The 13,026-nt window shown below is 48.3% G+C and overlaps 1 protein-coding gene across 3 annotated transcripts in view; it reads left to right on the forward strand.

Annotated features, from left to right (window-relative positions):
- SASH1 (SAM and SH3 domain containing 1) overlaps positions 1–13,026 on the forward strand; it is a 576,231-nt gene that overhangs the window by 396,240 nt on the left and 166,965 nt on the right. For all 3 annotated transcript variants that reach the window (XM_086927460.1, XM_086927459.1, XM_086927461.1), the window contains exon 7: positions 4,509–4,621. In XM_086927460.1, the coding sequence (XP_086783586.1) occupies positions 4,509–4,621 (113 nt within the window). The remainder of the gene's footprint in view (positions 1–4,508; positions 4,622–13,026) is intronic.

A 13,026-nucleotide genomic window follows, 5' to 3' on the forward strand; every position in this document is an offset into this window, starting at 1 on the left:
ACCACCAAAACCTCATCATTTGCCCGGATCTAAATAAATCTGTAAGTGCCCTTAGGGCTAAATGGATGCCTTAATAGAGACTAAATTTCACCATGGAACAGTACTAAACATCGAGTGTATAGCACGAATGAACTTTGAGCCCGAGCTCTCTTGTACCAGAAAACTGTGATGCAGGACATCGAGACTCGATAATGTATAGCAAAACTAAACCGAGGAAGAAGGCATTCTCCCGACACGCAACGCCCAGGCTACGTCTGGAACGCAAGCCAAGGCTACCATAGCAACCACTTGCCATGAGTCACAGCACAGCAGGCTCGCTATTGGCGAAAATGGACACACGCCCACACACAGTGCCCGATTGGTCCAGACTGCGAGGATGCATGCAGCCCCGCCCCAACCAGGAAGCACTGAATCTTACTTTTACCGGCATTACTGAAACGCCGATAACACACGAAGGCTTCGCATGCGGAAACCGAGTAGGTTTACAAGCTTGCAACAAACGTTACTGAAGTAAGTACGGATCTGTGACTAAAGGGTGCGACGCGGTACATACCAATTCCGAGCGGTATGAACCCTCCCGCGCACGCACACGGTCTGTGAAGACCCCTTTGTATTCATTCTCAAATCTCGTTTTTTAACTATGTAGATGACGGAGAATCGCCGTCTCGGTTGACACGAAGCCACAAAGCGAGAGATACCGCTTTGAGTGTAAGCAGTATACATGGAGCAATGTGTGGTTATTTATATCACCCGTGTAGATAAGTAATTCATCCTATTTGCACTACCCTAATAACTTAGAACTGAACAATCACGATCTCTGCATAGATGCTTTGTAGAAACTGCTGATCACATGAGCACTTTACCAATGATTAACCCCATGACCAATCGATCTCGTTATGTCACAGCGACCTGGATATGCTGTATGCAGATTCAGGCACTAGCACAAAGCGCAACCTTACAACTAAGCTGAATTTAGACTTTCACTACCTATATGATATCTAATATCCAGTCATTCCTAGAGAATCGATCTTTCAGGGTAGTTGAGGGTACCACTCACTCAAAAGTCTGGCCCCTGGATCAAGGTGTACCTCAGGGCTCTTCATTGAGCCCTACTCTTTTTAATATTTACATGCAGCCGTTAGCCGACATAGTGCACTCTTTCGGCCTTGATATAATAACCTACGCCGATGATACACAATTAGTCGTATCTATGAATCAGGCAGACTCTTCCCCGTCCAACTTAAGTAACTGTTTGGTAGCGGTGGCTCAGTGGATGGCCATCTCGCATTTAAAATTAAATGGCGAGAAAACCGAGCTCATGGTGCTGGGCAATTCAACCATACCCAGCCCTCTGTCAGATTGGCCACCGTGCATGGGGCCCATACCCCAACCAAAGTGCCACATAAAGAGCTTAGGCATTTGGCTGGACTCCAACCTCAGCTTTATGCAGCAGGCTACCACTCTTTCTGCCACATGCTTTGGGCTAATGCTTATGCTGAGAAAAGTGCTGCCTCTTCTCCCTTTTGAAGCCCGCAGAATAATGGTTCAAGCCATTATCCTGTCCCGTCTGGATTACGGGAACTCGTTATATCTAGGTGCCCCCGCATTTACAATCAAAAAGCTACAGGTGACCCAGAACGCTGCAACCCGCCTCCTGTTGGGCCTCAACAAACGAGAGTCAGCCACCACTGCCCTGAGGAAACTGCACTGGCTCCCTGTTAAGGCCAGAGTGCTATTTAAATCTCTTTGCTTTATGCACAAAGCTATGTGGAAGAATGCCCCCACTATGATCTGTTCCTTGGCAAAACCCTATCTTCCTCACAGATCCCTAAGATCCAGCACTGCCTTTCTGGCTACTGTCAGCAAAATCAGACGGACCAGATGGGGCGGACGCTCCTTCTCCTGGAATGCCGCGAAGGAATGGAACTCTCTGCCCACCTCCCTTCGCAGTGAACCTAGCCTTTTAAAATTTCGGAAGGATCTGAAAACGTATCTGTTCATTTAATCTCTTCCCTTTTAGTATGACGGTACTTAGCGCTACGAGGCCTCCGGGTTGTTTGCGCTCTATAAAACCCGATTAATAATAATAATAATAATAATATAGTCAGCCACCCCTGTCGTGGGGTGATGTCACAAAAAATGTGAATGTTGTTTGTATCCCCGTGTAATCCTCCCCAGTACGTAATCCCAACCCCGTTTCCTTTTTTCTTTCCATCTCTACAGGTTTTTTCCTGAATTCAGGATTAAATACACCTTTTCACATCCAGACCATTATTTGCGGTCTGCAAATTACCTGAGGGTAGGCCGCACCTTAGCGTGTGCGTACCGCCCCTTGTAATACACACGGTCCTGACGAAAACCATAGAATTTTTGTTTGGTTGAAACATGTAGACCTAGTTTACTTTATTATTTCATTTCACATAGCACACTTGGCTATTTTTAAAAAGGCTTTTAATATAACACTTCTTTAGACACCAAAGCCCTCCTAGTTGGGCAAAGGTGCCACATTTGTTTTTATTAGGGTTCAGACGCTCAAGAATAAAGTCTTGAACGGAGTAGTACTGGCCCTTTTTAATACACCCTCACTAATGCATAGTTAGCACATATAATAAACAATATCCCGCTCCACTGTAATCAGGTGTCGTAGCACACCCTGTAGGCATTCGGCCTACGGGGTGGGACCCCGATGATGAAGCATGTCACCAACCAGGTTGGTGAGTGAGGGGTCTTTTTAACAGGATTAGTACTGTCCTGGTAACGGTGTTGGGGCACTCAGTGCTCTTGTTAACACACAGTGTTGGAAAAAATAAATTACTGTTTTCCTCATTGTTCAAGGAGGCACTCCTTCTTTGTTATTATAACTTAACTACGGGGACCAGGAGTTCCTACCACACATAGTTATATGTTAATTTCCCTCACTCTCCTATTGTTACAAACACAGAGGTTGGGAAGTGCCAGAGGATAGGGTGGCCGCGCCGCAGGCTGGGAGGACATGCCCAGGTGAGGAGCCTGCGGTGTGGGCTCTGTGGGGCTGGGGGAGCCCAGGGAGGAGGAGGAAATCCCCTGCCTCTGCTCCTCTATTTCCAGACACAATCACAGGGTAATTTGTGAATACTGGCATGTACGTGCAGAAGGAAGTACCACACCCGCTCCAGAGGGGGGGGCGTGGGGGGGGGGGGGGGACACAGTGAGAGTTAAAGGGATAAACTAGGAGAGAACAAAGCGGGCAGACATAAGAAACCGGTATATATTTAAATAAATAAAAAAAACTCCAGGATGTTTTATGGACTAAAAATAAATGTTATTGGTTCAGTAAAAACAGACTCACTTGGAGACCGTGGGAGAAAGGTAGGAAAGAAGAGACAAATGAAGGACAAAGAAAAGGGGGAAGAAAGCAACCTAAAAGGAGGAAAATGTAAAAAGACGAAGACATTTGGGACAGAGGAGTAAGAAGAAGACGGGGGCACGAGGGGTGAATGGAGAGTGGGTCGTAGAAAGCTGGAAAGGGCAAAGGATGGTACAGAGACGGAGGGAAAAAAGCACCGAAAGAGGCCACTAAAAGATACGACACAGAGGATCGCCAAAAGCCGAAAAAGGGAGATAAAGGGGCCCCACCAGCAAGTTCAAACACACAACAGCTGATGTTTAAATGTAAATTAATGAGGGGCGAAACGAAGATGAAATGGAGAGATTCAGAATGTGAAACGATTCAGAATGTGAAACTAAGAAATCGAACTTCAAAAGGAGAGCAGAGGGACAGAGAAAGAAAAGATAGAGACGGAGGGAGAAGAAGGGACGAGGACAGACAACGGCAGCGGAGAGTGGGAGGCAGACACAGAGAGGGAGGTGGTGTGGGAGAGGAGACCATTGTATAACACAGCTCTGACTTCAAAGGTGTGGGAGGAGTGCGGCTGAGGCAGAGCGCACGCTGGGGGAAGCTTGTGGGGCGGAGCGGGAAGAGCTGCTGGGGAACAGATGGCTGGCGATTTGATGCTGTGCATGCGCATTTTTGGTCAATGCGCTTGCGCATTGACCTAAAAGCGCACGGGCACAGCATCAAATCGCCAGCTAGGGAAACCTCTGTTTAAGCCCCTATAGTCTCGCTCCGCTCAATGCGCATGGGCATTGAGATGCAAGACCTAAAAATGGATAGTGCAATAAGGCTTCATGGCCCACTTACAGAGCAGGATATAAGAAGCCAAGTTGAAGGAGCAGAAGTTTTGTAGGGCCCACCGAGTTGCCAATGGATGTTTTTGAAATGAAAACCACTGAATGGTGAATTTTGTGATCTGGTGAAATCCATCCTTAAACATGTGCAGTTCTGTCTTTAGAGCGGCAAAAAAAAGAAATTTGCAATGGCTGTTTTACATTCCCTTACAGAGGTCTGTCCTTTAACTTATCTGTTCATTCAATCGTGGTAACACTGCTTTCTCTTGATCTGGATGTCCATGTTTGTTGTTACCACGTGTATTGCTAATGCCGTCTCCTCCATCTATCATGTCTTCTAGGTGAAGATGTTGGCTACGTGGCCAGCGAGATCACCATGAGTGACGAGGAAAGGATCCAGCTGATGATGATGGTGAAGGAGAAGATGATCACTATCGAGGAAGCACTGGCCAGGGTATGACTGCGCTCTTTAGTCTTGCGTTACTTGCAGTTCTGAAGGCTGGGTATCCATTAATTGTGCATTACTGTTTTTCATTGTTGAAAAAGCTCTTCATCAAGTCCGAGAACTAGCTGATGTTAGCTCTCTGCATCTGTGTGCCACATACCTCCTCTGCAGCATGGTGGCTGCAGTTTGTTTGATGAGTGAATATATTGGGTGACCTACAAGAACACTGACATATCGTTGCATGGTACAATGAAATAACAGGGCATGCACAGCTTAGTTTTACTTTTGGAATATAGAATTATGTTATCAGAAGACTACTGAATAGCAAAATAGTTTTACAGGAGGTTGCAACAGTGAAAAAGTCGTAAAAGAAACACCTCTTTATAGAGAAATCACTATAGAGTAAACGTTTGGAGAGGAAAATGAATGTAAGAAAAATAAAACACTCTAAAAAGTTTTTATTTTCAGATCAGATAATTAAACAGCTTAATAAAAGTGTTAAACGTGTTCTAAGTGGTCAGGGTAATGTGTATTATAAAAGAAAGGGTTGGAGTGAGGATGAGGGCTAAAACAAGGATTTGGTTTAGTGATGGGGCAACAATTAATTTTGGGGCTCATTTATAATTTAGATAGGGTTGGCATCCCTTTTGGGATTAGGGATAACGTAAGGCTTCAACTGAGGGCAGAAGCATGTTTAGAGGAGATTGGATAAATGCATTCTTTTCGTAAACGTGTGTTTTTGTAGCAGTTTTAATATTAGGATTCTCCTCAATATTGATTACACATTTTGTTGTTGAGAGTTCCTAGTCGTGATTTCTTTTGAAAAATAATTTACTTGGAAAAATGGTTGTATTTCAGTATTTATCTTCAAAAATATCTTGGCCTGAATATTTAGAACCAAAATATTCAGAAGGAAAGCATACACAGGAAAATAAAGATTTACTACTTTTTAACACCACAACACCACACCCAGATACATTGGATGGATATATATATATATATTATATATATATATATATATACATACTACTTACCGTCCTTGGACCTCACATGTTCTGATAATCTGATTATCAAAATGGATAACAATAGCGGCACTCTACTTATGATCCTCATATATCGCCCCCCTCAAAATATGCCCAGTTTTGCGGCAGCCTTAGCAGAACAGCTTGCTCCCTTAATAATTTCATATAAAAAAATTGTGCTGCTAGGCGATCTGAATCTTTGGTTGGATTCGGCTGAGTTAGGTACTCAGGCAGCTGCACTGAAAGATGTCCTCCTAGACATGAACCTCATTCAACAGATTCACCTCCCTACTCATGTTGAAGGGCATAGCCTTGACCAAATTTGGTCTCAGAATATTCCTCTGACTATTAACTCCATCATGCCTAGTATCTGGTCTGATCATTTCATGATCAAATTCACCTTGACCATCGCAAATAGTAGGAAGCCCCCGATTCAGATAGGAGGCAAAACTAGAATCTGGAAGAATGTTGATATCTCTGCTTTCATTGGTACACTAGCATCTTCCTGTCCTCTTTTAGATCAGGATACTGAAGAAATGGAAGCAGCATTTTCTAGGTGGCTACTTCAGGCAGCTGATACATATGCTCCTTGCACCAACTTTTTCCGCTCTCGCCCCAATGACGCTCATAGGTGGTTTACACCTTTTCTGAAAAATCTTAAACTTGAAGTCCGTCAAATGGAGCGCAAGTGGCGAACAGCCTACCTAGAAGTAGATAGAGTTAACTATTGTAAGACACGTAAGGACTACCAAAAACTCATTCAGGAACATAAAACTGATTACTTCTCCAAAAAGATCCTTAATGCCCATAACAAATCCAAAGAGTTGTTTAACATCGTTGAGAATTTGAGTGCTAGCGATAGAACGTCTCTCCCGGTAGCTCCTACTCAGGAGCTTTGCAATTCCCTAAATTCATTTTTTTCGGATAAAATTAGTATTATCAAACAAAGCATCCCCATCACTCAGTCCCCGCTCTTACTGACTGACACTTTTCACAATACTGCGACCCTAAGTTTGCTCCCCCCTGTTGACAGCACTATGCTACTCAAACTCTTTGCCAAAGTTAAATCAGGTTCCCCTGATGACATCTGCCCCCCTTTTATCTTGAAAGAAGTGGGAACCAGTATTCCTGAGGGTATACTTTCTTTATTGAATGGTACGCTCACTCAGGGTAAAGTCCCCGAAAACTTTAAAAAAGCCCTTCTCATTCCCTTGATAAAAAAAGTAGGAGCTGATCCGCAGGACCTGCAAAATTATAGGCCCATATCCCTGCTGCCCTACTGTGCCAAACTTTTGGAGGCTCATGTCTGTAACAGCATCTCCAAATTTTTGGAAGAATCAGAGTATTTTGCACCGAATCAGGCTGGTTTCCGCCCATGTCATTCTACCGAGGCGGTTATTCTCTCGGTGCAGAACACTCTGAGACGGAATGCGGATGAGGGAATACACCAGGCTCTGGTGCTACTGGGCCTTTCGGCTGCATTCGACACGGTCGACTACAACATCTTGGTCGACCGTGTCGAGCAGGCAGGTCTCAAACGCCCGGCACTGAGTTGGATTCGCTCATTTATCACTGGGCGTACTCAGGCTGTCAGACTGGGACCTTTCACTGCCCCCACCATACCTTCTACCTGTGGAGTCCCGCAGGGCTCTTCGTTATCTCCCCTGCTTTTTAATTTATATCTACGTCCCCTCCTGTACTCCCTTAGGAGGGCCAAAGTGACAATTTTCAACTATGCAGACGATTTGCAGCTCATCTTTCCTTTAAACACCAAGGACGCTGTGGTTGAATTTCAAAATACTATGTCCCACATTTTAAACTGGATGAACTGCAGTCATCTGAAACTTAACCCTGGCAAGACCGAATTGGTCTTGCCGGGGCAGAGTGCTCTTAGTTGGAACCTCAGCTTTTGGCCTTCCAGTATGGGAGCCTCTCCATCCAAGTCTTCCTCGGTCAAGAGTCTGGGAATATACATCAGCGAGGACCTTTCTCTCAAAAAACAAGTAGGAGCAGTTGTTTCAGCTAGTTTTTTCCAGCTGAAGAAAATTAAGAAAATCGCCAGCTTCTTTTCCCCAGCTGCCCTCACTCAGATCGTCATTTCCCTGGTTCTGTCCAGACTAGATTTCTCCAACAGTCTTTATTTTGGCATTCAAGCTGGAGAGCTAAAACGCCTTCAGCTGGTTCAGAAACAGGCTGCTAGACTCCTCCTGAACCTCTCTAAGAGGCAGTCTGTTAGATCTGGCCTGAAACAGCTACACTGGCTGCCCGTGGAGCAGCGTGTGGCTTTTAAAACAGGGTGTATTCTATTCAAATCTCTGCACGACTCTGGCCCCCTTTTCATTAGAGACATGTTTAAGAGATACATTCCTTCCCGCAACCTCCGGTCTATCCACAAATCCCTTCTGACTGTCCCACCTTATAAGAGGAAACGTCTTGGAGGCAGCTGTTTTGACCATCTTGCAGCTAGTTTTTGGAACTCCCTTCCCCTTCATCTGAAACTGAATGATAACATCCTCAGTTTTAGACACTCCCTGAAAACCTGGCTTTTCACTCAGGCGCATTGCTGAGCTGCTCCCCCTTTTCTGTGACCTTTGCGTTCGTTCCTTTCTATAGCGCCATGAAGCCCCCGGGCGTACGAGCGCTTACAAATACCTACTAACATTAACATTAACATTAGCAGCCCGCCCCAGCGTTGCCTGGGGTAGAAGGGGGCTGGGGGCTGCATTTCAGGTTTGCGTGCTCTCCCGCCCAGGCCCCCGCCCGCCACAACATTGTCTGTGTCTCGGACAATGTTGTGGCGGGCGGGAGAGCACGCAAACCTGAAATGCTGGCTTCCCCTACCCCCGCCTGCCCTGACATACCCCAGCAGCCCGTGCCCCGCCCGCCCCGACCCTGGCTGCCCCGAATTCTTACCTTGCCTCTGCTGCTCACACCGCCGGTCCATATTTCTCCGCTCCGCTGCTCTGCCACTCACCACCTGTCCGCCGCCACTCCTCCCCGCGCCATATCCGCCTCTCCGCTCCGCCGCTGGCCTCACTTCACCGCTCCTCCAATGCGCGCCATGTCCGCCGCTCCTGGGACGCTGCTCCTCCCCTGCTCCTGACGTGACGACGCACAGTCGTGGCCGGCGCTACATTGGGGGAACTACTTTTTGTAAAAATGTAACTTTTTATATAAAGTTTATTTTTATAAAGTTTAAAGCCTATGACCATCTACACACCCTGCCGATTTCAACGGTGTATCGGGTGTGTAGATTGGCGCTGTGGTTCCCGAGTTTACCTTGCCTAAAGGTGCAAGTTCTCTCTTTATAATAGTAGTATAGATATATATATATATATAATCGTCAAAGTGAGTACATATATGGGGAGTTATGTGTAGTCAACCTGCACTTATATTTTGGTACTTACTATTTTTGCCACAATATTTTTGGAGTGTGTGTTTTTTTAATGATATTCTTGTAGCATACCCTGTAAACGTTTTTTTTGCAATGACATAGGTCAAAGAATAGAATGGGATACTGCAGTGCAGGATTGAGGCTCCTCACTATAGCTTTATGAAGTTAGTGCTTTGATTTAATCAGTTTAGTTCTGGATGGATCCACGGCCCCGAAAAGCAAAAGTGCTACAGGCCAGGCCTAATTTTGAATTACCACAGCATACTGTAATATAGGATTGGGGTGCGAGTGAAAGAATTGTGAGAGTGGCCAAGCTTTAAAATTTCTCCTGAGACAGGAGTACATGCTGCAGAAACATTGACACTGACATTGCTTCTCCTGCTGCACTGTCCGTGTTATTTAAAGCATGCCCCTGGTCTTTCCTAGAAAGGGAGACAGAGGCCTCCCATGTGAGAGTTTAGCCTGTTACTGCTCGCCTCTTGTTGGAAAACCATTTTAGGCTGTGGGACCCTCTTTATGCAACAAAAAGATACCCTGGGGTGGGGGAGGGTAATGGTAATGGTGTTCGATATGTGTGCCACCTACAAGGTGGTGTAGTTAGCTCTTTCCACAAGGGCCTTTTTGTGTGTATGGCTTTACCAGCATATAGCATACTTGCATGGAAGAGATTTTCACATTTGTCAGCCCACACTCCTACGGATATGTGGTAATGTGCACTCTACACTGCACGGGTGAATAATGTACACAATCCTAAAAATGATCACACGCGGGGGGCGTGGCCAACAGCATGGCCGGATAAGATGTGCCTTAGAGAAGCTCCCGATGAGCTGTACTGTGATCCGCCGTTATTGACAATCCAGATTCCCTGAATCGACGAATGTGAGTCTGGAGAGCTCCAGGAGCACACAGGGTCGGTGCGACTGCAGAATCCCGCCGTGGAACAAGAGTAATTCGACTTGATAGAGCCGGCCGCGCGGACTGCCTCTCTCAAGATGGCGGCCGGCTGCATTGCAACGGGCCGAGAGGAGTAATGCTCCGGACGCCGACATAGATTGGGCCTGAGTGGAGCGGCCGCAGACGGAGGTACCGAGCGCTGCCGAGAAGAGAACTGCCCCGATAAAGTGTATCTGCGGACGCTGGAAGCCACCTGTCCATGCCCCCCCTCCCCCCTCCAGATAGCGCCTGAGTTTCATACGGGACGGTAGGAGAGCTGCGCGCTGGACCGACGAAGGGCTGCAGACTGCCCCAGGCGAGATACACATGCGGGAGGAGGCAGACGTGCGCCGGGAGTCAGCGGAACCCACGCGAACACTTCTGGATCTGTCGGAAGGATGGTGAGATGGTCCGGCACCCGAGACGAGTAGAGGGGACAGAGAGTTAAGAAGGCCCTGTGCGGAGGTCTCCACCCGCAAGTCCTGGAACTGGCATCGGCAGGGCTGGGATCGGCAGAACACGGGCGGACGGCGGAAGCTGGGTGGAACAGTGATCACAGTGCGGAGAGCAACCCCTGCACCACGGTCTCCAACCAAGAACACTGACAAAGGCTGCGGTGGGCTGCCGTACGACACACCCAAGCTGGCCATAAAACCCGCAGGACACTGAGCCGCCATCACACAAGCCTCGCAGGGCGGATAACCATCGGGGATAACGCCGAGATCCTGCCCCCCAGCGTGACAGGCTTGTCTCGGAGAGTGAGGCCGGTATTGGAAGACATAATTCGGATGGCATAAAAAGCAAAACAGGACCTGCACCGCGCCGCCGGCTGCCTGGGAACAATTGTCCACCCCCCCCCCCCCTCAAATCGCCTGTCAGAGGGGGCTGGGGACAGGCGCACCTACGGGACGCAGAGCACCAGCACCCAGAGACCACACATGCTTTGCAGAGGGCCCAAGTAACGAGGTGACTCCAACAATACAGAGATACTGTGAAGTGCAACAGGTGGGGGCCCCCTACTCAGTGCCTGGCTCCACCAGCTACTGGAACGCCCTAGGTGACAGGAATGTGAGCGGGAAGACGACGCCAGTGGGAGTAAATTGCAAGAAAAAGGGGGTGACCCAGGCGACGGACCTCCAGCGAAAAGACAGAGCTGTCCTGCGACACCACCGCACGACGCCACAACCGCGAACGTGATCCATGAGAGTACTCGCACTTCACCCCCCGTCCCCCCCTCTCCCTCGAGACAACTGCTCAGAAGGAGAAATGTACGAGTGATACCCATCGTGTGTGGGGAGAGCCCAGAGTAGGGCGAGATGGGGAAAAGGGATCCGGCGATGAAATCCGCGCGACAGGAGACCATTGATAACTATGCTACGGCCCGTCCACAGAAGGAGGTGACCCTGATGGCCTCGGGGGCGCGCTCGGACACTGCATTACTAATGGAGGCGATTCAAGCGTCTAGGACGGACATTTAGGACTCGAGGGCAGCCTTGGAGGTCAAGATAGGAGAGGTGGGCTCAGAGGTGCTGCTACTAAGGCAGGATTTTCGGAATCTGACGGAGAGGGTGACGACGGCTGAGACTCGGATCAGTGAGGGGGAAGATTCTCTCACCACTCTTAAGAAAGTCATGGCGGAACTTCAAGCATCGCACCGGCAACTGCCATGGAAGGTGGACGATGCGGAAAACAGGGCGAGGTGCAACAACCTGCGCTTTGTAAGTTTTAGGGGAGGTATCGAAGGGATAAACGTGGCGGCTTATCTACACTCATGGCTACAGACGACATTCCCGCAAGCCCAATTCGCGAACTGCTTTGTCATTGAACCGGCACATAGGGCACTACTGGTGAAACCGCCGGAGGGAGCACGGCCTAGGCCGATCATCGCACGTTTCCTCAACTTTGCAGACAGGGATTTGATACTAAGAGAAGCCAGGAAGAAAGGGGAGATCCGGCTGGGAAACACGAACATTATGATTTTCCCAGATTACAGTCAGGAGGTACAGACACAAAGACACTCCTTTGATACAGTAAAAGCAAAGCTGAGAGATCTACACATAATGTACATGTTGCTCTTTCCGGCGAAACTAAAAGTAATATATGAGGGCAAGACACATTTTTTCAACCGTCCGGAAGAGGCCTGGCAGTGGCTAGAGTAACGCCCTATTCTCCATGAGGCGGTGTACGAGGGTCGCAGAATAAGGGAAGAGATGGCGGCCGCTAACCTAAGACGCAGCCCCCCTAAGTCCCAAAGAATCAAGAAACCGAGGGCCAGAAGATACACACAGACGACCCCATACCCCGGTCCCAACGTGCCGGAGAAGTCGGAGTTTGACGGCTTCGGCAGAAAAGGTGACAGCATCAGGGTCCAGGTACAATTATTTGACCAGTCGTAAAGGCTCTGAGGACGAAGTTGAATCAGGGGGCCGAAACTCGGAAGGAGAGGAAGCAGAAGAACAATCCTTACATCCCCTAGTGACTGCGATCCGAGAGTTAGAGCAGGAGACGCCAGGCCTGACGGAAGATCTGGACAATGCGACACAGGACTCACATTCCTGACAAGGGGCAGGACTGATATCGGAGATAGCAGCTCATCGTTGAGGGGGCACGCAAGTTACAAACACCCCTTTACAAATTGTTTGTTACTTATTTCACTGTTATGCTTTTCGTCATTACAGGTTGATCGGGCGGGGGCGGGAATCTTGCCTGATACGTAAGGTGAAACTGTAGATTACGTGGGGGGGATCCAAGGGTGGGCGACATACCCTCTCAGCCGGTAGTCTTGGGTCTGCAGACGCTGACACTGAAGGGGGGGGTAGTGGGGTGGGGGTAGGGGGGCAGTTGAGGGAGTTGTCAGTTGGAGGGAGTTGGGGGATGAGACGGGGGGAGGAGAAAGGGTGGGGGAAGATCCAGGTTATGTTCAGCATATTACACATGAGCGACGGGGGAGGTTTGTTCTTTATCATGTCATGTCAGGCACACACGCGCACCAAACAACATGTCCCACCACAGGACGTCAGATGCCATCCGCTCGCATTCCAACACTATGCTTATGGGTGAGCCAG

The sequence above is a fragment of the Lissotriton vulgaris genome, chromosome 6 (genome assembly GCF_964263255.1).
Source record: "Lissotriton vulgaris chromosome 6, aLisVul1.2, whole genome shotgun sequence".
Classification (NCBI taxonomy): domain Eukaryota; kingdom Metazoa; phylum Chordata; class Amphibia; order Caudata; family Salamandridae; genus Lissotriton; species Lissotriton vulgaris.